We start from the raw sequence: 24,201 nt of genomic DNA on the forward strand, positions 1-24,201 counted from the left end.
AGAACCATCATGGCTTCATCTGGTATAGATGTGTCTCATTACCGGGCACATTCTACTAGGGTAGCAGCCACCTCGGCAGCTGCTCGAGCAGGGGTATCTACAGTACAGATCCTGAAAGCTGCAGATGGGTCATTCATCAGTGACCAAGGTTTTACAAGAGAGAAGTTAGTCAACGTCAGAGTTTGGGACAGCTGTCCTGGCTTCCGTTAAGTGTTGAACCATACAGGATGAGTCTGATGACTAGGGTGAATACCTGCCATATAATTGGAATTCTCCAAAATCTGAATATAATCCACTGATAATGCTGAGAGTGATGGTGAAGTACATGTATGACTGTTCAGACCTAGATGAGATCTGAAGGACTATCTAATGACAACATGTACCATGAAGACAGTCACTCCCCAGAAAGTAACATCTCCATATTGATAATGCTGAGAGTGATGCAAAGGATGGATGGAGATGATGATACACTGTCATCCCACCAGAGTGGTGAAGTACGACCATTCAGATCTGGATGAGATCTGAAGGACTATCTAATGACAACATGTTCCACGAACACAGTCGCGCACTCTCCAGAAAGGAACACAGCTGCAAACACATAGACCAGGAAAGATGCCTTGAATTGTTTTGTAAAGAAGATCTGCACCAGCAAGTGATGATCTTGTGAAGTTCAAGACAATTAAAGACTCTACATGTAAATGTCCAGGGCAGAGATGGAGACAACAACTTGATGAGATTGAAAACCCTGAAACTTCATGAGTCCCCAAACCCAACCCAACTGCATGCTGGCAATTTGACTGTAAATCACAAAGGGCACCTGAGGGGTATGAAACAACACAGACCCCCAACCCACAGGTATCCCAGAGTTTACCCCAGGACACATCAATTCAGCATGGTGCAGGCTCCACTTAACATGAAAACGTGGGCGCCACTTATTGTGGAAACATGGTGGCGCCCACATAAAGTTTTTTTTGAAAACTTTTAAATGAAAAAATACACATAATTTTAGATTTCATCTTTTTGCACCATTTCTTTTGGGCCCCGGTAAAAGCAAGTTGTTCTACAGCAGAAAAACAAAATTATTTTGGTATTCTTATAAAATATTTTGTGCATAGAACAACATTTGTTTTATGTGGGGTTTTTTGTTGTGTTTTTTTAACCACCACTTTGTCTACATACACACCCATGAATTGAGTGAAACATTTGTTGGGCTCTTCAAACAAAATAAAAAATCTGTGATTAAAGCCTGAAACTCTGCACCATTGTATTACCATTAAGTCAGAGCTTGTGCTCAATGTAATGCCTTAAGCGGTTTAAAATTCTTTTTTATTTACATGTTTTAGGCCCAACATGTATTTAACTGATGTTTGGCTATTTTGTAATGCAGTGTCAACCAACCAGTATGAAGGAGGCTTGTTACCACACATCTGTTTGCTGCACTGAAGCATGCAAGCACACACTTGATGAACAGCATGTCACAGTCTACAACTTCAAGTTGTTAAGGTGAGTCAATATATAAAACTCAGTCGCTCAGAGCAGTAGAACCTTCCCATGAAATATGTATACTGCACTACATTTTGGTTGGCAAAATGAAAGAACATCGCGCCTTTTTGTATAGGGATGATGATGGTGTTACACAGACCAACATGCCTACTCATAACACTCATGCATGACATTTTTCTCACCCAAAATGAGACTATGGGCACACGTCCGCCACCACTTGCAGTGGCTCCGCCTATAGCCTGGGTTACATGTAGATATGCATACCGTACCTCATGCATGAATATTAAGAGAGGCGTATAGGTTCTGTACGCATGCGCGAATGTAATCAGCATATTTCATGGAAGGGTTTTATTATTTAGGCTAGGCAACTTGGGGACAACTCAACTGATTTAACTCTTTTTGGTGCCAATGTCGAACAGGTTCGATCTATTTTATGTATGTCATTATTGTACATATAATGTACAACAGTTTTATTTATGAACCCCAAAAGTGTCCTAAATTGTACCCAAATGCCAAATGAAACGACCCATAGTATGCATGTTATCAGGGGAGTGCATCACTCAAGAAATACTGAGGCACTTCTACTAAGGCAACACAAGTCAGCAGGGTACATTTTGTTTGGTTAGAATAACTTATTCTTTTGTTTTTTTTGGGGGGGGGTTGGCTGATCCTCATGAATTGGTGAAATCATGACCCTAAATTACTTTATGTACAAAGTTAAGGGACTGGTTTTATTCAGTGTTTTTTGTGATGTGGTATTTTTTGTCCAGTAGTAGGTTGTCTTGAAGGCAAAGAAACAACGCATAATTATTTGTCAAACAAGTGTATTAAGGACAATTGGCTTAGAAACTCCAAACTTGATTAATTTGTGGACTGTTCTAGGGATCCCCCGGAAGACTATTGTTTTTAGACCCCTAGATCAAATGTAAAGGTCATTATGTCTAAAACAAAAGAAATTTTGTCCGAGCAATACCTCCTAAAGGACTTGGCATATCAACTCCAAACTTGGTTTGTGGATTGATCATGGGATTCCCCAGAAGCCTATTGTTTTTGGACCCCTCATGATCAGTTAGGCCTAATTGTTCAAGGTCATTATGTATAAAACAAAAGAAATATCATCAGAGCAATTAACTCAAAAAGGACTTGGCATATCAACTCCAAACCTGGTTTGTGGATTGGTCTAGGGATCCCCCAGAAGCCTATTGCTTTTGGACCCCCACAGTTATATACGTAGTCAGATACAGAGAAACCAACCCAGCCCTGCCTTGGTCGGGAGACCATACATGTATAGTGCTCACAGCTACAGAACCCAACGGCATTCTTCATCTTCGGCCCCGAAAGTTTCTTGAGTTACTTAGGCACAGTTTGTTGCTAACACCAATACTGGCTTTACCTCGCCCTTGGTTTCCCGAGCACTGCCGGAAAACGTGTCGTTAACGAACGCCCAACACTGGAAATCCCCCCACCCCGACGCTATAGAAGGCAGTATATAAACCAACATGGCGCAGATTCACATGGCCATGTTCTCAAGTCTGCCCTTCCCTTGTACTACATTACTTTGATGCCCTTGTGGATCCCATGTGCCCTGACACAATCGACACAACCATGGTGAAGGAACATTTTACTTCAGCTCTTATTCCATTGGGATCAGTTAGCCAGAGCCTCGCCTTACCTCCCAAACATGCCTTTGAGGATCTACTTCACAAGCGTTTTGACTCTTTGAAAAAGAAGGCATTCTCTGTGGATTTCTTCTTCGGTGGTAATCTCGTCACAGATATAGAGGAGGCAGAAAAGGCGAATAAATTAGCCTCCAAAGTCATCAAAGGAACTTCTGGATCGACATCTCTTTCAGCAAAAAAGAGTAGATTTTCTCTGTACTCTTTAGCAGTGGCGAAAAGATTCAGAGGAGATAGTACGATTCTTCATCAGTTCCACCAGTTATGGAAATGGAAGGTCATCGTGGTCTACCCGTAGCAACACATTCAAGGGCAACCGGAATGATGATGACAAGTCAAAAAAGTAGCTCAATTTCTTCAGACAGGTTATCTCGTATTTTTTGTTTAACACTGGAGAACTCGAATGCAAGACAGCTGAATTCTCAGGTCAGTTTGTTGCCACAGGATGTCGATATATAGTCACCGTTTCAGTTGCAGGAAAGAGTACCTGCCAATCGTATAGACTCCGCACCTCAAGTAGAGTTAGTGCAAGCAAAAACTCAAAAGTGGAGGGCCAATTCATTTCCTCTCTGTTTTTAATTCAATAGAAATCAGGAGAGCATCGTCCGATTATAAATCTTCGTCCACTAAACAAGTTAGGGCTTTATCAACACTTCAAGATGGAAGTAATCAATCTAGTAGAGATTTGTTAAATATAGACGACTTCTTGGGCTCAATCGATCTCAATCGATCTAATCAATCGACAGTCTGTCTCCCCTTCGGCCTCTCAATTGCTCCAAGAACATTTACAACAGTCCTCATTAAACCAGTTGCTGCACATTTTCGTCAAATCGGAATTTGATGTCATGTTTTACCGAGACGACATCTTTATTCTAGGCAAAACCTCAGAGGAATGCAACGACTTGAACATGACGGCCAAGGCGCCAACTTCAGAAGTTAGAGTTCTTGATAAATCACGACAAGTCTCATTTTGTCCCATCACACCAGTTAACTAACCTTGGTTTTCTCATCAATTCATCTACAATGACTTTGGCAATGCCAGGGGAGAAAACAAGATTGTAGAAAATCACAAAAGTATTCCTAAAGCAAAAAAAGTTGGTGGTGAGAGATCTTGCACGACTACTCCGCTGCCTATCTTCGAGCATTCAGGCAGTCGCTTCCTCCACCGCTGTTCTACCGAAGCCTAAAACAGGACAAGGGGATTGCCCTACACAGAAAACTTCGTATGGGTCTGAGTTGATACTTTACCTGGCCTCTCGAGTGGAATTGGAAACTTGGATAAGCTGCATCGCAGTGTGGAATGGTCAAACCCTTCTCAACCCAACTCCAGATCTGACAATTCAGACAGAGGCATCACTCCAGGGTTGGGGTGCCTGCCTAGGGAAGCTGCAGTGCAAGGGCAGATGGTCGTTACAGGAACAGTCTGTACACATCAACCATCTGAAATTGCTGGCAGTATTTTATGCCCTCAAGTCCTTAGTGAGTCAGAAGCGAGACATCCACATTCGGGTACAGGTACAATGTAGACAACATGACAGCCCTGTCATTATCAATCACAAAGGTGGCACACATTCTCACTAACTATCTAGCCTGTATGTAGCAGTACAGAAGTTGAAACGGTGTTCAGCTAAGCACATGACACTATCAGCAGAATATTTGGCAGGGGTACAAAACATCGAAGCTGACAAACTGTCTCGCACATTCAACGACAGAGAATGGCGTTTTCTTCCAGGAAGCTTCAGAAAAGTCACACAGTCGATGGGTGTCTGCCCATCAATAGATCTGTTTGCATCACGTCTCAACACACGTGTCATGACTACCTGACCCTGGAGAGCGACGCACTCACTATCAACTGGAGAAACCTAGAGGCTTACTTGTTTCCCCTATTCGCAAGATGTCTTCAAAAGGTCCTTCCAGACAATGCCACAGTTCTTCTGATAGCTCCTGTTTGGGAAAATGCAGCCCTGGTAGCCATGTCTGTTTGAAATCACAGTGAAAACTCCAGTGTTATTGCCTCGTAAGCTTGAGCTTGTGAAGTTGTGTCACTAAGTTCTACCAATATCATCAAATGTGGAAAACCTTGCAGTTAGCCACATAGAAGCTATCAGGCAATCCTTATCAGCAGGAGGTACTTCGCAGCAAGTGTCCGCCGCCATCCTACCATACTGACACCATGGCACTATGGCCCAGTTCAATTCATCATGGAACCAATGGAACTGCTGGCGTGTCAACGCAAAGTTGATCCTATTTGAGCACCTCTAGCTGACATCCTCGAGTTCTTGCATAGTCTTTTTCAGCAAGGACTACAACATAGAACAATTAATGTTTATAGATCAGCAATTTCTTCAGCACATGTTCCGGAGGAAGGAGCTTCCATTGGTCAACATTCTCTCGGCTTCTGACTTTGAAAACAGCTATGCTGGTTGCACTTGTTACGGCTGAATGCTGTTCATCTTTAATCGCTTTGGACTTGCTGTTTATGGAAATACTAGAACAGCCTTTGTGTTTACCATGGTGAAACCAACAAAGTGTTCTACAGCCAACCAAGAAAGTGATTTTAACACATTATCCTCCTGACAGGTGAAGTGAAAAGCCTGGGAAGTATACCTTCAGAGGACAAAGCCTGTCCGAGGACAGGGTAAGGACAAATTTACCAGTCTGGTTTGAAATCTATTCATGCTTTGGTGTCCGCTACTATCGCACAGTGGTTGAGAACCATCATGGCTTCATCTGGTATAGATGTGTCTCATTGCCGGGCACATTCTACTAGGGGAGCAGCCACCTCGGCAGCTGCTCGAGCAGGGGTATCTACAGTACAGATCCTGAAAGCTGCAGATGGGTCATTCATCAGAGACCAAGGTTTTACAAGAGAGAAGTTAGTCAACGTCAGAGTTTGGGACAGCTGTCCTGGCTTCCGTTAAGTGTTGAACCATACAGGATGAGTCTGATGACTAGGGTGAATACCTGCCATATAATTGGAATTCTCCAAAATCTGAATATAATCCACTGATAATGCTGAGAGTGATGGTGAAGTACATGTATGACTGTTCAGACCTAGATGAGATCTGAAGGACTATCTAATGACAACATGTACCATGAAGACAGTCACTCCCCAGAAAGTAACATCTCCATTGATAATGCTGAGAGTGATGCAAAGGATGGATGGAGCTGATGATACACTGTCATCCCACCAGAGTGGTGAAGTATGACCATTCAGACCTGGATGAGATCTGAAGGACTATCTAATGACAACATGTACCATGAAGACAGTCACTCCCCAGAAAGTAACATCTCCATTGATAATGCTGAGAGTGATGCAAAGGATGGATGGAGCTGATGATACACTGTCATCCCACCAGAGTGGTGAAGTATGACCATTCAGACCTGGATGAGATCTGAAGGACTATCTAATGACAACATGTATCACGAACACAGTCGCGCACTCTCCAGAAAGGAACACAGCTGCAAACACATAGACCAGGAAAGATGCCTTGAATTGTTTTGTAAAGAAGATCTGCACCAGCAAGTGATGATCTTGTGAAGTTCAAGACAATTAAAGACTCTACATGTAAATGTCCAGGGCAGAGATGGAGACAACAACTTGATGAGATTGAAAACCCTGAAACTTCATGAGTCCCCAAACCCAACCGGTGAATGTGCAGGGAAGGGAGCTAAATTTAGACAGACCAAGAGCAGTGTGATGGAAACGGCACCAAACTTCTGTAAACTGATACACATAAGTCAGCTTTACGACAGAATGTGAGGTCCAGAGTTGGGATTATGAGGCTACTCAAGTTCAAGAAGTCCGTACGTGTTTTTGTGTGTAGCTACTTACACGCCAAGGACTTGCATGTAGGTATGTAACTGTCGGGAGACCTTGCTCTGTTATTTTGTTTCATGCTTTGATTTACCAAACACCAATTGACCAATATTTTTTGATAACAAATAAAAATTCATTGAACTACCTGACTTTTCAGCCCAAAAACTGGAACTATTATCTTACACTATAACTTAGGGTTAAAGTTCCATGAATTTTTTCCTCATATTCCTGAATCCATGGGTACTAAAGTTGGATTCCCTCTGGGTGTATAAAGAGCTATAAGAACCGATTATTATTATTATTATTATCATTATGGAAGCTGAACACAAAGAATACTTGTTTCTTACCACAAATTATCTGCATTCAACAGGTTGTTTTTTTTTGTCTTAATTACTGTTCAATATCGTATGATTCTTTGCAGATGGTGCATGTGTGTAAGTGGGTAATCTTCAAGGACTGGAATGAGGCAAAGTATTTTTCTCCACATGTCATGTCAGTGCTAAAGAAGTGTGTCTCCTAAAAAAGCCCTAACGTTACACACTAGTTTGGTATCGTCAATGCGGCATATCTTGCTTAGATTAGCTTTGATGAAAACACGAAACAAGTATGTGTCATTACACAACAATTTTGCCCCCGGGCCTTTTTGTGTGTAAAGCAGCACAATTAAGAATCAAAGATTTTGCACTAACGCTGCCATATGTTTGTATGATTTAAAGAATTCAGAAAAGTCTATCAGCATGCTCCATGTTGATACAAGCCTGTATGCTTCATTTTTGGAAGGGCAAGGGCACCAAGGCATTTTTTGCCTTGGTATAGGGCACTATATAAGGACATTTTAATGTTCAGCTGAAGCATTTCAAGAGCACCAAGGCAATGACCAGTTGGCATGGAGGCAACGGTCGCCTCTGTGAAGTATCAAGCCTGATAACCACCAATATTAAGAAAAACTAAAAGCCTTTTTAATAAAGAGCTTACTGACAAAGCTCTTACCAGTACCAACCCTCAAGTTGTTTCAGCCATTTAACATCACCAAATGTTACTGTTGCTTATTCTGATTGCAACAATCTACGCCTGATATGCATGAGCTCGTGTTGCTATTTGTCTTTTCTTTCATTTGAAAAGTTCAACCAAATTCTAGGGTATTAATGACGGGTAGTGTTTAAACCACTAAATTTGTCAAGATGTATTTTATTTTGTTTGTATTGCAGTCACGCTTAACAGCAACTCCAAAGACACTACCCGTCGACGAATAGATGTCCAAGACCAGCCTATGATAGATGATCTGCACTCTCCAGTAAAGGTGGAATCCTCGAAAGGTTCACTAATATTAATATTTACCCCTGATCCAAAATGGAGCTCTGTGAAAGTTGAGAATTTTTTTTAATGAGATATGGTCTAACATCATAAGGCTGAACGGCCACTTAAGGAGGCATGCTGTTGCTTTAGTTTAAGCGGAAGTTATTATCCGTGATTCTCGTGCAGCACGCTAATTCCTTCTCATGTTTGTTGTTTTGCATTCATTTCAAAGTTTGCAGGCTGGGTTGTGTTTTTTTTTTTTTTTTTGCAGTCAGGCTTAGCATCTCCTGAGACATCCACCTGCCAACCATAAGATGTCCAAGACAAGTCTATGATGGAGGAGCTGCACTCTCCAGTAAAAGGTGAATCCCCCCCCCCAATATTTAACTTTTAATTTACCCCATTTTCAAAATGGAGCACTGTAATAATTGTGCAGAATGCATGTTGTTCTTGTTTAAACAGCTACCTGAGCTGAAGGTTTTTAACGGAAATGGTATTTAGACTTGTTTATAATGCACTTGTTGACCATTTTAATGTAATTTCTGAGTTTTTCGTAATTATCGATTAAAAAATCAGGCCCCAACCTAAAGGTTTTGAAAAACTAAAAACACTTCTGCCGTTGAGAGTGCGCGCCAAAGGACAATGCCGCTGACGTCATTTGTGGGAGTTTGCTTTGTTATACCTCCACGCTGCAACAAAGCGGCTTTACAAATTGGAGCTCCCAACTATGACGTTTTAAGAGTGATTACGTAACGGGGCTTTTCGCAAATCTCTCAGAAATGCACTGGATAAGGGTATTCAAAATGATTGTTTTTTTACACAATCAAAATCTATTTATAATCATATGACTCGATTTCCTTATTCATTGAAAACATTTTAAATGGAATTCAGCAAAGTTCACGACTTGACATTTTCGTTCAAGCAGGTCTTTAAAAACAAGTAAACATCAGTCATTTTCATGCAGCAATACTATTTCTGCAAGCGGGTCTGTTTGTTGTTTGGCAGTTGTATCAGAGTTGACTGGCAGAGTTGGGTTTGTAGGGTTTGAAGATTTGGGAAAAACCTTAAGGTTGGTCAAAACATCAAGACAAATGTTAAGCTTTTGGTGATTTAAATTGTGAAAATGTGTACCTTTTGTTAGGTTTTCATTCTTATGGAGAGTTCACTTATAACTACTTATTTCATACCAGTGCCAATCCACAAGAGAACTGTTTTAAGTAATTGAACTCAAAAATAAGACAAAAATAATTTCCAAAATATTCCTAGTGTGCACGAAATCCTCCAATCATACTGTTCCTGCTTTCAATAAAACTTTTTTCCTCATTTATTTTTAATCGAAAATACACGATAAATCCTCGCAAACAAATAGATTTATCTGAAACTAATAGTTTAAATCGACAGGTATTTTGCAATTTTCAAATAATCACATCTTGACAAAGTCATCATTTATTAAGCCCTGTTATGTGTTATAGTAATTCCACAAATGTAAGGAATAAAATGAGGTATGTTGGAGTAGTATAGGACTTTTTTAAATGGGAGAAATTTGCAATCAAACTACCTCGCATTTTGCGACCTTTGAAAACTTGGCGTTTAAGACATGTATCGAAGGTGAGCTGTAATGGTGACAGTGATGAGACCGATGTTAAAAGCGGAGCCATTGACAGCTCAACAGTATGCAGTTGGCTAGATTAGAGACAGAGCTCACAGTTCATTGGAGTTTATCCCAGCACCAATCCCCAAGATAATCAATCCTTAAGATAATCAAGCGATTGATATTTTCCAAGTTTACTGTTGCTCATGTTATTGCGATTCCATGGGGCAATGCATGGTCGTACGGTCCGCAACCGCCCAGTGAGAAATTGCGACAAATTGGCTGCTCACATGCTCCTCTAGCATGGTATCAATCGACAAAGCCATTGACTCGAAGATTGAATGTCTTGTAATAATCAGCGACTAAGCCAAAATATCTAGACAAATTCTTAACTGTTGCTTAAAATTTATATTACAATTCGTTCAAGGATGTGTAAATGTTGTACAGCTAGGGGCATGGATGGCTAGTGTGTAAAGCGCTCGCCCTTTTCCAAGGTCACCCTGGTTCGATACTTGGCCAGGGCAATATTTGAGTTGAGTTGTTCGTTGGTTCTCCGCTGTGCCTCGAGGATTTTCCAGACCATCCGGTTCTCCTCCCTCGGGAAAATGTGGCTGGCTTCCAAGTGCACCCTACTTCTCGAACACTTTCTGGCCGCGTCCTTCACAAATCAGCTCTGAGCTGCGAGTAAGGATGATTAGCCTCCCCACTTATTTATTTGATTATTTTATTGTTTGACAGTCATTTCAGAGTTAACAAGTTGGGTTTCTGTAGGGTTTGAACAATTTTGGGAAGGTACTTTTATTAAGCCAAAAGAAAAAGACAAATTCTGAACTGTTGGTAATTTTTAAATTGAAAATTGTCTTCATTTAGTTTTAATTGATTGATATAATAAAAAACTGAAGGAATAAACCAGCTACTTGAAAGCTCCCTGGTTAATAAATAAAACTCATATCAGCACTACTCTGTGAGAGAAATGTTTTCAGGCAGTTTTGATTTTTTACATGCATGTTAAAACTATTTCTGTCAGCCATCTCTGTGCCTCCATTTATCCACACTATGTAAGCTTCAAACAATTATTAATATTTAAAGCTGTTTCCAATGTTTTGTTGCTGCAAATTGTTTGGTTTGCTTTTGTTGCAGAAAGGCTCATCATCTCCAAAGACATCTACCCATCCACAAGTTGATTTCCAAGACCAGTTTTCAATTGAGGAGCTACACCTTCCAAGGTGAATTCCCTAAAAGAATTGTTTTATATATTTTTTCTGGTCGTAAACAGAGCAAATAGTAATAGACAGAATTTTTGCTGTGCTGGGTTTTAACCAGAAGTAAATATAAGTAATTAATATTGCAGTTTTCCAAATTATTCAAAGATGTTTTATTTATCTGGCAAGCATTTAAAAGTTGATAGGTTCAGTTGTGGGCCTTTTGTATAGGGGGTTTCAATTCTTAACTGTTGCTATAAATTTAAATTGAATGTCATTTACTAGATTAGGTTCATTTTGCCAGTCATTGTTAAACTATCATGTTGCTGCTTGGAATGCTTTTCATCAGTTATTCTTGAAAATATTAAAGGTAAAAGCAAGTTATCTGAAAGATCACTGATATATAAACAAAGTTCTATCAGCGGTACTTCATAAGAGAACTGTTTCAGGCATTTGAACCCCCCTTCCAATTACATTCACTTGTTTTGATAATAACTTTGTTTTGCATTAGTTCCTCCAGCTATTATTTTACACAACTCAGGAGTACACAGTGCTAACAAATCAGTGTATTTAGCTAAAACCCAATTGACTATGTTGTTGCCGTTTTCAGTTTGTTGTTGCTGCAAATTGTTTTTTATTCGCTTTTGTTGCAGAAAGGCTCAGCATCTCCAAACACATCTATCCATCAGCAAGTAGATTTCCAAGACCAGCCTTTGATAGAGAAGCTGCACTGTCAAGTAAAAGTTGAGTTTCTCACAACAATACATTTATAAATAAGCCCACTTCTTTCTTACCTCTTCAGTCTCCTGACGATGACTAGAGCAAGCTAGTCGAAACGTTGAAACAAATTAAGAACTGACTCCATGGTAGTACAGTTAATTATGATCCTATAAGCTAAAGTAGTAGTCCCAGCCTATTTTCTATACCATCCGACCGAGTAATAGTTCAAAAGCAGGACAGTTCTTTTCAGAACTGAAAAGTCTCCTGAACATCCGATAATCTACTCCGCGTATAGTAGAATAAAGAAAGACAGTTCTCTAAGAACAAACTCTACCTGGCGAGTAGATGCACGCATGTTACCAAATAAAAAACCCCAAATATATATTGATACCTCACCATGCAATGCCTCAAATCCTAAATAATTATTACCTACTTCTGATCCTATTAGAGCTCTCAAGTAACTGTGCAGAACATTGTTGCTGTGTTGGGTTAACCAGAAGTTAGTCAATATAAGTATTTTTCTTGCAGTTTTCCAAATTATTCAAAGATGTATATCTCTGGCAAGCATTGTAGAGTTGATAGGTTCAGTTGTGGGCTTTTTCTTAAGGGGTTTTCTGTTGTCTGGGCTGTGTTTTTTTTATTGGAGTTTGAAAGATTTTAGGAAGGTCCCTTTGGATGCTTCATGTTAAACCAAAATATCAAAACAAACTTGTAGGTGTTGGTAATTTAAGGTGTGCAATTCATTTGCTGGATTCATATTTTATCTGCAAGCTTGCTGCTGCTGCTTTCAATATTTCCCTTTCAATTGTTTATGAATGAAAGTGTCAATATAAAAGCAAAAAGCTTAAACCTATCTCTGCTTTAATATTAAATCCTAGTTTGAAACTCGAAATGTTGCAAATCGTTTGAATTTGTTTGTGTTTCAGTCTGGCTGATTATCTCCAACTATATCTACCCAGTAATAAGCAGATGTCCAAGACCAACCTAAGACGTCGGAGTCTCTTTACGGTTGCTACACCAGGATGCTGCGTATGGCCCTAAACATCTCCTGGCAGGACCATTATGAGAGACTGCCATCTGTTTGCTGGCGGAAGACTACAGAAGAGATCTGCGAACACCGACTCAAGTTTGCTGGGCACTGTGTTCATCCCCTCTGAGCTTGTTGCTTGCCCAACCATCCTCTTGGAGCCCAATCATCAAGACGAGGCTTCTTGTGGGAGAAGATGTCTTTCATTCATAGACACCCTGAGACGAGACACTGGCTTAGCCAGCGCTGAGGAACTAGACGCTCCTGCATGCTGGATCAAAACATCTGGACAAGAATCACTGGGCAGGCTCGAGCTACTACATGGCGCTCGACTTGATGATGAAGACGTAGGAGCTACACTCTCAAGAAAAGGTGAATTCCCAAACAGTGAACTTAATATTAAAACATGTTCCGACCAGGACCCAATTTCATGGCTCTGCTGACAGCTGAATTCCGTGCTTTCGATCATGATTCTTGAGCCTTGTAAGCATAGAATGCCTAGTAACATGGAGTATGCACACGCAGAAGCCAAAATCCGCCGCTAAGCCGTGAAATCCGCTTGCCGTAAGCACAGAATTCCCTGCTTCCATAGGCGCTGGTTCTGTGCTTACGCTAAGGAGCCATGAAACTGGGCCCTGTTCCAACTATAGTTTTCTTTGCAGAATGCCTATTCAGTTGTCCTGGTTTATACATACATTTATATCGGTGTTTGGTTTGGGTTTGAAAGATTTTGGGTTTGAAAGATTTTGGGAAGGTACCTGAGTGAGCTTCATGTTAAACCAAAATATCAAGTCAAATTCCTAACTGTTGGTAATTTAAACTGTGCAAGTCATTTGCTGGAATACATGTAGTTTCATTTTGAGAGCTTGAATAAATCCATTATGTTGCTGCTTTCAAAGTTTTGCATGTATCTTCATTTATTGTTAATTGTTTGAGTACAAAAAAAAATTAAAGGTAAATGCAAGTTATCTGAAAGCTCACTGATAAAAAAATTAAGTTCATATCTGCACTACTTCATAGAAGATCTTTTTCCTGCAAATTGTTAGATTTGTTTTTTTTTTTTGTTGCAGAAAGGCTCAACATCTCCAAAGACATCTACCCATCTGCAAGTAGATCTACAAGACCAGCCTTCAATTGAGGAGGTGCACTCTCAAGTCAAAGGTGAATTTCTAACAACAAAACTTTTAATATTTACTTCTAGTCTTTAAAAGAGCACCTTAGTAATGTGCAGAATTGTTGTTGCCGTGTTGGGTTAACCAAAAATAAATGTGAGTCATTTTCTTGCATCAATACAAACTATCAGTCATTTCCCCTTATCCTTATAGCCATTTTGCAGTAATGACAGGCTGGGTTGTGTTTTTCAGTCAGCTTTTTAAAATTTTTGAAAAGTGCTTTTTATAGTAAGCTATAATTATTTGGAACATAAATATCAAGACAAGTTCACATAGATTTTTCTATTTTAAAATTGCATGCTATTTGCAGGATAACTTTTGTTTGGGAGGAGAGATATAGATCAATGATTAAAACAGTTCATACAGCACCAATCCCCAAGAGAACTGTTTCAGGCAATTGACATTTCCAAGTTTAACTGTTGTATATTTGGAATGCAGCAATCAAAATGCTCCTGTATGCATGAGTTCCTAGAAACCAGTTGTTGTTGCCTCGAGTCGGTGACTTGGACAAAAATTACTTGCGACTTGACTTCACTTGACTTGCGCAAAAATGACTTGAGAGTTTAGAATTGACTTGAATATAAAGTTTGCAAATTATCTTCAAATGTTTTCATGAAAAATCAAGTTATCATAGATAGATAGATAAAATGGTTTATTAAAAAACTGTCCTTGCAGCACAAAGGCTGAATTACAACATCTTTACATAAATTTAAAATTTGAAATTAAATAGAAGGCAAATTGGTGATAAAAAAAAAAAAACATGTGAAATAGCTAAGCCACTCCCCTAAATTTATACATTGAAAATTGCACATTGAAATTGAATTAATTTTACTCGACTCATGCCCCAGCCCCAGTGCATAAAACAGGCACAATATTGATTCCACCGGCTGGCCACACTTTGGTCCATGTCTAGTTTTCACCTCCATTGGCAGGTGTATCTCCAGCATGTACTGTACGGTCAGCAATCAGACTACTGTCACTTGACCTTCACACACATACGTGGATTGTTGTGTGCTGACTTGTTGATGCCACATAAAACTAAAATTACTTGTGTGTTGCGATGATCGTGATCAATCGCAGCCATCCCTCTCTGCATGGTTATTAATAATCAAGTCTATTTTAAAGTTATTTTTTATTAAACTCATGCCTTTTCATTATTTAACCCATCAAAAGTGGTTCCCATTGGGCAAAACAAAGGTAGTTGAAGAACAAATTTGATTTTACTAAAAGGAACGTTACAGAATTGGTAAGAAATAAAAATCAAGAAGATCACAGATTTACATAAAACTTACACGGTCTAATTTGATGATGATAGCAGAAAACATCCATTGAAATATTTCTGTCATAGTTGATGAGAAATAAATAATCAAATATCGCGATTGGAGTTTATCGCTCAGTGAGCGTTTTATTCATTTTTGGCATCGATGCAATGCAAAATTTGTAATCAGTTTTTCACTATTCTCTCATGACCCTGATGACCGATCGATCTCAAACTTCTACAGGTTTGTCAGTTTATGTATATGGTGGATTACATAAAGTGCTTACACTGTTGTTAGCAAAACCAATTCTGTAATGTTCCTTTAAGTTTGTCACAACTTAATGAGAGTGGACTTTTTTGGGGACATTATGTGACTTGTGATTTATCTTGACTTGAAAAACAAAAATTTGACTTGTGACTTGACTTAACTTGACTTGGGGAAAAATTACTTGCCACTTGAATTGACTTGAGGAAAAGGTCTTGGTTACAACACTATTTGAAACCATTCGTTGCTTACAATTTTGAGGTTTTTTGTTGTTGTTTTTTCACTTATTTTTTATTAAAAGTTTTTTTTTTTTTTACAAATCCAGAGTTGAAAGCAAGTTTTCTGCACTTTGACTGTTTTGATGATGGTAGTCTTAAACATCAATTGTTACAAACTGTGTATTTTGTTTGTTTGTGTTGCAGTCAGGCCTAACATCTGCAAAGACTTCTCTCTGACTTCAAGTAGATCTCCAAGACCAGCCGATGATGAAGGAGCTACACTCTCCAGTCAAAGGCGAGTTCATGACAAGATTACGTCTAATATTTACCCACAGAGTTATGTATAGGAACTAGAGATGCACTGATGATACTGCTTGCACAAACGCGATGGGATCGCAAGGAGACACGCGCGCCATTCTGTACGCGGGTTGAACATGAAGTACACATTGGAGTTTGTGTTTATTGAACGCTACGCGATGCTGTTTTGTCAACTTAGAAAATGCGCACATGCCTGGCCGCATGTAACGGCCAGTGCGCCCTCTAGTTCTTATATATAACTCTATGTATTTACCCAAAGCTCTGTAATAATTAGGCAGAATGCATGTTGTTACTCTTGTTTAAAGGCACTGTACATGTCTGGGCCTAGCATCCTGCTGCGGTGGACTCAATTTTTGTAATTTACGAAATATGGGTTCCAATCATAAATCCTGGTTAGTCGCAACAACTGTGTCCTTGAACAAGGCACTTTGCCTTAATTGCTTCTCTCCAACCAGGAGTACAAATGGGTATTCCATGTGTTTGCAAATTTTAAGTAACTGTTCTTTCTGGGCAACAGGCCTTTAGTGGTTTGGCAGTGATTGCCGATGTCGGTTCACTGTGGTTTCTTGAGCGACATTCCTCTGGTGCTATGTCACATGGTTGTCGATGTCGATTCACTGTCGTTTCTTAACCACTGGCTTTTGGTGCCATGTCACTGGTTGCCAATGTCGGTTCACTTTCATTTCTTAAGTGATAGGCCTTTGGTGCAATGCCATTGGTTGCCGATGTCGGTTCACTGTTGTTCTTTGAGCGAAATTCGTCTGGGGTTATGTCACTGGTTGCCAGTGTCGGTTTACTTTTGTTCCTTGAGCGTCATTCCTCTGGTGCTAGTCACTGGTTGCCGATGTCGGGTCACTGTCGTTTCTTGAGCGACAGGCCTTTGGTGCAGTGCCATTGGTTGCCGATGTCGGTTCACTGTTGTTCTTTGAGCGAAATTCGTCTGGGGTTATGGCACTGGTTGCCAGTGTCGGTTTACTTTTGTTCCTTGAGCGTCATTCCTCTGGTGCTAGTCACTGGTTGCCGATGTCGGGTCACTGTCGTTTCTTGAGCGACAGGCCTTTGGTGCCATGCCATTGGTTGCCGATGTCGGTTCACTGTTGTTCTTTGAGCGAAATTCGTCTGGGGTTATGGCACTGGTTGCCAGTGTCGGTTTACTTTTGTTCCTTGAGCGTCATTCCTCTGGTGCTAGTCACTGGTTGCCGATGTCGGGTCACTGTCGTTTCTTGAGCGACAGGCCTTTGGTGCAATGCCATTGGTTGCCGATGTCGGTTCACTGTTGTTCTTTGAGCGAAATTCGTCTGGGGTTATGGCACTGGTTGCCAGTGTCGGTTTACTTTTGTTCCTTGAGCGTCATTCCTCTGGTGCTAGTCACTGGTTGCCGATGTCGGGTCACTGTCGTTTCTTGAGCGACAGGCCTTTGGTGCAATGCCATTGGTTGCCGATGTCGGTTCACTGTTGTTCTTTGAGCGAAATTCGTCTGGGGTTATGGCACTGGTTGCCAGTGTCGGTTTACTTTTGTTCCTTGAGCGTCATTCCTCTGGTGCTAGTCACTGGTTGCCGATGTCGGTTCACTGTCTATTCTTGAGCGACAGACCTTTGGTGCTATACCATTGGTTTCCAATGTTGGTTCACTGTCATTTCTTGAGCGCAGTTGTCTGGTGCTGGTCGCTGGTTACCGATGTGGGTTCACTGTCGTTTCTTGAGCGACAGGCCTTTGGTGCTATGCCATTGGTTTCCCATGTTGGTTCACTGTCATTTCTTGAGCGCAGTTGTCTGGTGCTGGTCACTGGTTGCCGATATCGGTTCAATTTCGTTTCTTGAGCGACAGGCCTTTGGTGCTATGCCATTGGTTTCCCATGTCGGTTGACTGTCATTTCTTGAGCAACATTTCTCTGGTGCTAGTCACTGGTTGCCGATGTTGGTTCATTGTCGTTTCTTGAGCAACAGGCCTTTGGTGCTACGCCATTGGTTTCTGATTTTGGTTCACTTTCGTTCCTTGAGTAATTCTTCAGGCTTCAGGTGCTAGTCACTGGTTGCCTGTGACAGTTCACTGTAGTTTTCGTAAATGGCAGAACTCTGGTGCGAGTCACTGGTTGCCGATGTCCGTTCACTTTCGTTCCTTTAGCGACATTTCTCTGGTGCTAATCACTGGTTGCTGATGTCGGTTCACTGTCGTTTCTTGAGCGACAGGCCTTTGGTGCTATGTCATTGGTTGCCGATGTCGGTTTACTTTTGTTCCTTGAGCGACATTTCTCTGGTGCTAGTCACTGGTTGCCCATGTCGGTTCTCTGTTGTTTCTTGAGCGACAGGCCTTTGGTGCTATGCCATTGGTTTCCGATGTCGGTACACTTTCGTTTCTTGAGCGACAGGCCTTTGGTGCTAGTCACTGGTTGCCGATGTCGGTTCATTGTCGTTTCTTGAGCGACAGGCATTTGGTGCTATGCCATTGGTTTCCGATGTCGGTTTACTTTCGTTCCTTGAGCAACATTTCTCTGGTGCTAGTCACTGGTTGCCGATGTTGGTTCACTGTCGTTTCTTGAGCGACAGGCCTTTGGTGCTTTGCCATTGGTTTCCGATGTCGGTTCACTTTCATTTCTTGAGCGATAGGCCTCTGGTGCTAGTCACTGGTTGCCGATGTCGGTTCACCATAGTTTCTTGAACGGCAGACCTTTGATGCTACGCCATTGGTTTCCGATGTTGGTACACTTTCGTTCCTTCAGCGACATTCCACTGGTGCTAGTCACTGTTTGCCAATGTTGGTTCACTGTCGTTTCTTGAGCTACAGACCTTTGGTGCTATGCCGTTGGTTTCCGATATCGGTTCACTTTCGTTCCTTGAGCGACATTTCTCTGGTGCTAGTCACTGGTTGCCGATGTCGGTTCACTGTTGACTCTTGAGCGACAGGCCTTTGGTGCTTTGCCATTGGTGTCCGATGTCGGTTTACTTTCGTTCCTTGAGCAACATTTCTCTGGTGCTAGTCACTGGTTGCCGATGTTGGTTCATTGTCGTTTCTTGAGCGACAGGCCTTTGGTGCTTTGCCATTGGTTTCCGATGTCGGTTCACTTTCGTTCCTTGAGCAACATTTCTCTGGTGCTAGTCACTGGTTAACGATGTTGGTTCATTGTCGTTTCTTGAGTGACAGGCCTTTGGTGCTTTGCCATTGGTTTCCGATGTCGGTTCACTTTCATTTCTTGAGCGATAGGCCTCTGGTGCTAGTCACTGGTTGCCGATGTCGGTTCACCATAGTTTCTTGAACGGCAGACCTTTGATGCTACGCCATTGGTTTCCGATGTTGGTACACTTTCGTTCCTTCAGCGACATTCCACTGGTGCTAGTCACTGTTTGCCAATGTTGGTTCACTGTCGTTTCTTGAGCTACAGACCTTTGGTGCTATGCCGTTGGTTTCCGATATCAGTTCACTTTCGTTCCTTGAGCGACATTTCTCTGGTGCTAGTCACTGGTTGCCGATGTCGGTTCACTGTCGTTTCTGAACAGCAGGCCCTTGGTGCTATGCCATTGGTTTTTGATGTCGGTTTACTTTCGTTCCTTGAGCAACATTTCTCTGGTGCTAGTCACTGGTTGCCGATGTCGGTTCATTGTCGTTTCTTGAGCGACAGGCCTTTGGTGCTATGCCATTGGTTTCCGATGTCGGTTTACTTTCGTTCCTTGAGCAACATTTCTCTGGTGCTTGTCACTGGTTGCCGATGTTGGTTCATTGTCGTTTCTTGAGCGACAGGCCTTTGGTGCTTTGCCATTGGTTTCGATGTCGGTTCACTTTCATTTCTTGAGCGATAGGCCTCTGGTGCTAGTCACTGGTTGCCGATGTCGGTTCATTGTCGACTCTTGAGCGACAGGCCTTTGGTGCTTTGCCATTGGTTTCCGATGTTGGTTTACTTTTGTTCCTTGAGCGATATTTCTCTGGTGCTAGTCACTGGTTGCCGATGTCGGTTTATTGTCGTTTCTTGAGCGACAGGCCTTTGGTGCTATGCCATTGGTTTCCGATGTCGGTTCACTTTCGTTTCTTGAACGATAGGCCTATGGTGCTAGTCACTGGTTGCCGATGTTAGTTCAGTGTCGTTTCTTGAGCGACAGGCCTCTGGTGCTATGCCATTGGTGTCCGATGTCAGGCCTATGGTGCTATGCCATTGGTGTCCGATGTCGGTTCACTGTTGTTTCTTTAGCAACAGGCCTCTGGTGCTATGCCATTGGTGTCCAATGTCGGTTCACTGTCGTTTCTTGAGCGACAGGCCTCTGGTGCTGTGCCATTGGTTGCCGATGTCGGTTCACTTTCGTTTCTTGAGCGACAGACCTTTGGTGCTATGCCATTGGTGTCCGATGTCGGTTCACTGTCGTTTCTTGAGCGACAGGCCTCTGGTGCTATGCCACTGGTGTCCGATGTCGGTTCACTTTCGTTTCTTGAGCGACAGACCTTTGGTGCTATGCCATTGGTGTCCGATGTCGGTTCACTGTCGTTTCTTGAGCGACAGGCCTCTGGTGCTATGCCATTGGTGTCCGATGTTGATTCACTGTAGTTTCTTTAGCGACAGGCCTCTGGTGCTATGCCATTGGTGTCCGATGTCGGTTCACTGTCATTTCTTGAGCGACAGGCCTCTGGTGCTAGTCACTGGTTGCCGATGTTAGTTCACTGTCGTTTCTTGAGCGACAGGCCTCTGGTGCTATGCCATTGGTGTCCGATGTTGGTTCACTGTAGTTTCTTTAGCGACAGGCCTCTGGTGCTATGCCATTGGTGTCCGATGTCGGTTCACTGTCGTTTCTTGAGCGACAGGCCTCTGGTGCTAGTCACTGGTTGCCGATGTTAGTTCACTGTCGTTTCTTGAGCGACAGGCCTCTGGTGCTATGCCATTGGTGTCCGATGTTGGTTCACTGTAGTTTCTTTAGCGACAGGCCTCTGGTGCTATGCCATTGGTGTCCGATGTCGGTTCATTGTCGTTTCTTGAGTTACAGACCTTCGGTGCTATACCATTGGTGTCCGATGTTGGTTCACCGTTGTTTCTTGAGCGACAGGCCTCTGTTGCTATGCCATTGGTATCCGATGTCGGTTCACTTTCGTTCCTTGAGCGATAGGCCTCTGGTGCTATGCCATTGGTTGCCGATGTCGGTTCACTTTCGTTTCTTGAGCGACAGACCTTTGGTGCTATGCCATTGGTGTCCGATGTCGGTTCACTGTCGTTTCTTGAGCGACAGGCCTCTGGTGCTATGCCACTGGTGTCCGATGTCAGTTCACTTTCGTTTCTTGAGCGACAGACCTTTGGTGGTATGCCATTGGTGTCCGATGTCGGTTCACTGTCGTTTCTTGAGCGACAGGCCTCTGGTGCTATGCCATTGGTGTCCGATGTTGGTTCACTGTAGTTTCTTTAGCGACAGGCCTCTGGTGCTAGTCACTGGTTGCCGATGTCGGTTCATTGTCGTTTCTTGAGCGACAGGCCTTTGGTGCTATGCCATTGGTTTCCGATGTCGGTTTACTTTCGTTCCTTGAGCAACATTTCTCTGGTGCTAGTCACTGGTTGCCGATGTTGGTTCATTGCCGTTTCTTGAGCGACAGGCCTTTGGTGCTTTGCCATTGGTTTCCGATGTCGGTTCACTTTCATTTCTTGAGCAATAGGCCTCTGGTGCTAGTCACTGGTTGCCGATGTCGGTTCATTGTCGACTCTTGAGCGACAGGCCTTTGGTGCTTTGCCATTGGTTTCCGATGTTGGTTTACTTTTGTTCCTTGAGCGATATTTCTCTGGTGCTAGTCACTGGTTGCCGATGTCGGTTTATTGTCGTTTCTTGAGCGAGAGGCCTTTGGTGCTATGCCATTGGTTTCCGATGTCGGTTCACTTTCGTTTCTTGAACGATAGGCCTATGGTGCTAGTCACTGGTTGCCGATGTTAGTTCAGTGTCGTTTCTTGAGCGACAGGCCTCTGGTGCTATGCCATTGGTGTCCGATGTCAGGCCTATGGTGCTATGCCATTGGTGTCCGATGTTGGTTCACTGTTGTTTCTTTAGCAACAGGCCTCTGGTGCTATGCCATTGGTGTCCAATGTCGGTTCAGTGTCGTTTCTTGAGCGACAGGCCTCTGGTGCTATGCCATTGGTTTTTGATGTCGGTTCACTTTCGTTTCTTGAGCGACAGACCTTTGGTGCTATGCCATTGGTGTCCGATGTCGGTTCACTGTCGTTTCTTGAGCGACAGGCCTCTGGTGCTATGCCACTGGTGTCCGATGTCGGTTCACTTTCGTTTCTTGAGCGACAGACCTTTGGTGCTATGCCATTGGTGTCCGATGTCGGTTCACTGTCGTTTCTTGAGCGACAGGCCTCTGGTGCTATGCCATTGGTGTCCGATGTTGGTTCACTGTAGTTTCTTTAGCGACAGGCCTCTGGTGCTATGCCATTGGTGTCCGATGTCGGTTCACTGTCGTTTCTTGAGCGACAGGCCTCTGGTGCTAGTCACTGGTTGCCGATGTTAGTTCACTGTCGTTTCTTGAGCGACAGGCCTCTGGTGCTATGCCATTGGTGTCCGATGTTGGTTCACTGTAGTTTCTTTAGCGACAGGCCTCTGGTGCTATGCCATTGGTGTCCGATGTCGGTTCACTTTCGTTTCTTGAGTTACAGACCTTTGGTGCTATACCATTGGTGTCCGATGTTGGTTCACCGTCGTTTCTTGAGCGACAGGCCTCTGTTGCTATGCCATTGGTATCCGATGTCGGTTCACTTTCGTTCCTTGAGCAATATTCCTCTGGTGCTAGTCACTGGTTGCCGATGTCGGTTCACTGTCGTTTCTTGAGCGACAGGCGTTTGGTTCAATGCCACTGGTTGCCGTTGTCAATTCACTGTCATTTCTTGAGTGGCATGCCTCTTGTCTTATTCCATGGGTTGCTGATATCGGTTCATAATTGGTTTAAAAACTAATTTTATGACACTTTTAATAAAGATTTAACACCCAATTAGGGGGCCTTTCCAGTTTTATATACCCTGCATTGTATCATGCAACTTAAAATGGTTGGCTTATATTTAGTTTTTTGTCTTCAAACTTGACCTTTCAGAGACGGAGATGTGAGGAATGGTTTCCTGAAAAGAAGTGAGAATTGAATCACCACTACTGATGTCAACAAGGATACTGGGTATAAAGGAGAGCAACGCATATGAAAACATCGCCAAGACATCTAAGCTGCAAGCAAATATGGATGTAACAATCAATATGTTGTCTTTAACAGTAAGGTATTATAAATGTGTTTTTATGAACTGAATAAGCTACAATGTATTCAGAACACTGCTGCATGCCTTGTGGAACGGTCTCCAAGAAATGAGCACATCATCCCTATTCTTCGCTGTCTCTACTGGCTGCCGATCAAGGACCATATTGTGTTCAAGCCAATGTTGCTCACTTACAAGTCTCAGTATGGTCTCACTCCTACTTGTATCTCCGAACTTATTACCTCGTATAAAACACATCCTCGTTGTCTTCGCTCATCATCACAGTTTCTACTGCAAGCTCCCCACCGAGTCTCTACTTTGCAATATGGGGGTCAATGCTGCTCCCACCTTATGAAACAGTCTTCATCTTATTGTTAGCCAAGCTACTTCGATCACTTCCTTCAAAAGTCGTTCTAATTATTGTTTTAGCTGAACATTCCTGTGTTGTTTTTATGGCGAGATGCTGAGGATCTTGGCCAAGGGTGAAAGTGCTGGTAACCTCTCCCCTTTTCATAACTTTTCTAATTAATGATGCACTTATTGTGCTTTTTAGTTCTTGTTTTAGCTGAACATTCCTGTGTTGTTTTTATAGCCAGATGCTGAGGATCTTGGCTAAGGGTGTAAGTGCTGGTAACCTCTCCCCTTTTAAATATGTTTTCTAGTATTGGTATGTTACTTTTGTGTAGAGGTGTATAGGCACTGGACACTATTGGTAATTCCTCAAAATAATTTTTAGTGTAAAAACCTATTTGCTAACTAGCAATGGAGAGCCGTTGCTAGTTTGCAACATTGTGAGAAATGGCTCCCTCTGAAGTAACGTAGTTTTTGAAATAATAAAGACTTCAGCTGAAGCCTTTTATTATGCATCATTCTTAAAGCAGTCACACAAACTTATGCAACAAGGGTGTTTTTTCTATTCTCTTGCAACTTCAATGACCA

General features: G+C 42.2%; 1 protein-coding gene and 1 long non-coding RNA gene across 3 annotated transcripts; both read left to right on the plus strand.

Moving 5' to 3' along the window:
* Positions 1 to 779: 779 nt before the first annotated feature.
* LOC117296873 lies at positions 780 to 8,325 on the plus strand. Its single transcript, XR_004519808.1, has 4 exons — positions 780 to 855; positions 1,388 to 1,503; positions 7,421 to 7,433; positions 8,208 to 8,325. It is a non-coding gene; the product is annotated as an uncharacterized LOC117296873 (long non-coding RNA).
* Positions 8,326 to 12,005: 3,680 nt separating this feature from the next.
* Positions 12,006 to 23,459, plus strand: LOC117296605. Of its 2 annotated transcripts, none has more exons than XM_033779626.1 (3): positions 12,006 to 13,207; positions 15,953 to 16,043; positions 23,112 to 23,459. In XM_033779626.1, exons 1-3 carry the CDS (start codon positions 12,871 to 12,873, stop codon positions 23,155 to 23,157), a joined length of 474 nt encoding a protein of 157 aa, XP_033635517.1. In that variant the 5' UTR covers positions 12,006 to 12,870; the 3' UTR covers positions 23,158 to 23,459. The 2 variants fall into 2 exon arrangements, with proteins under 2 accessions (XP_033635517.1, XP_033635525.1); XM_033779634.1 differs by lacking the exon at positions 23,112 to 23,459 and adding an exon at positions 13,906 to 13,996 and having other exon boundaries at positions 15,953 to 16,021.
* Positions 23,460 to 24,201: the final 742 nt, after the last annotated feature.

Source organism: Asterias rubens, chromosome 1 (genome assembly GCF_902459465.1).
Source record: "Asterias rubens chromosome 1, eAstRub1.3, whole genome shotgun sequence".
Lineage (NCBI taxonomy): Eukaryota > Metazoa > Echinodermata > Asteroidea > Forcipulatida > Asteriidae > Asterias > Asterias rubens.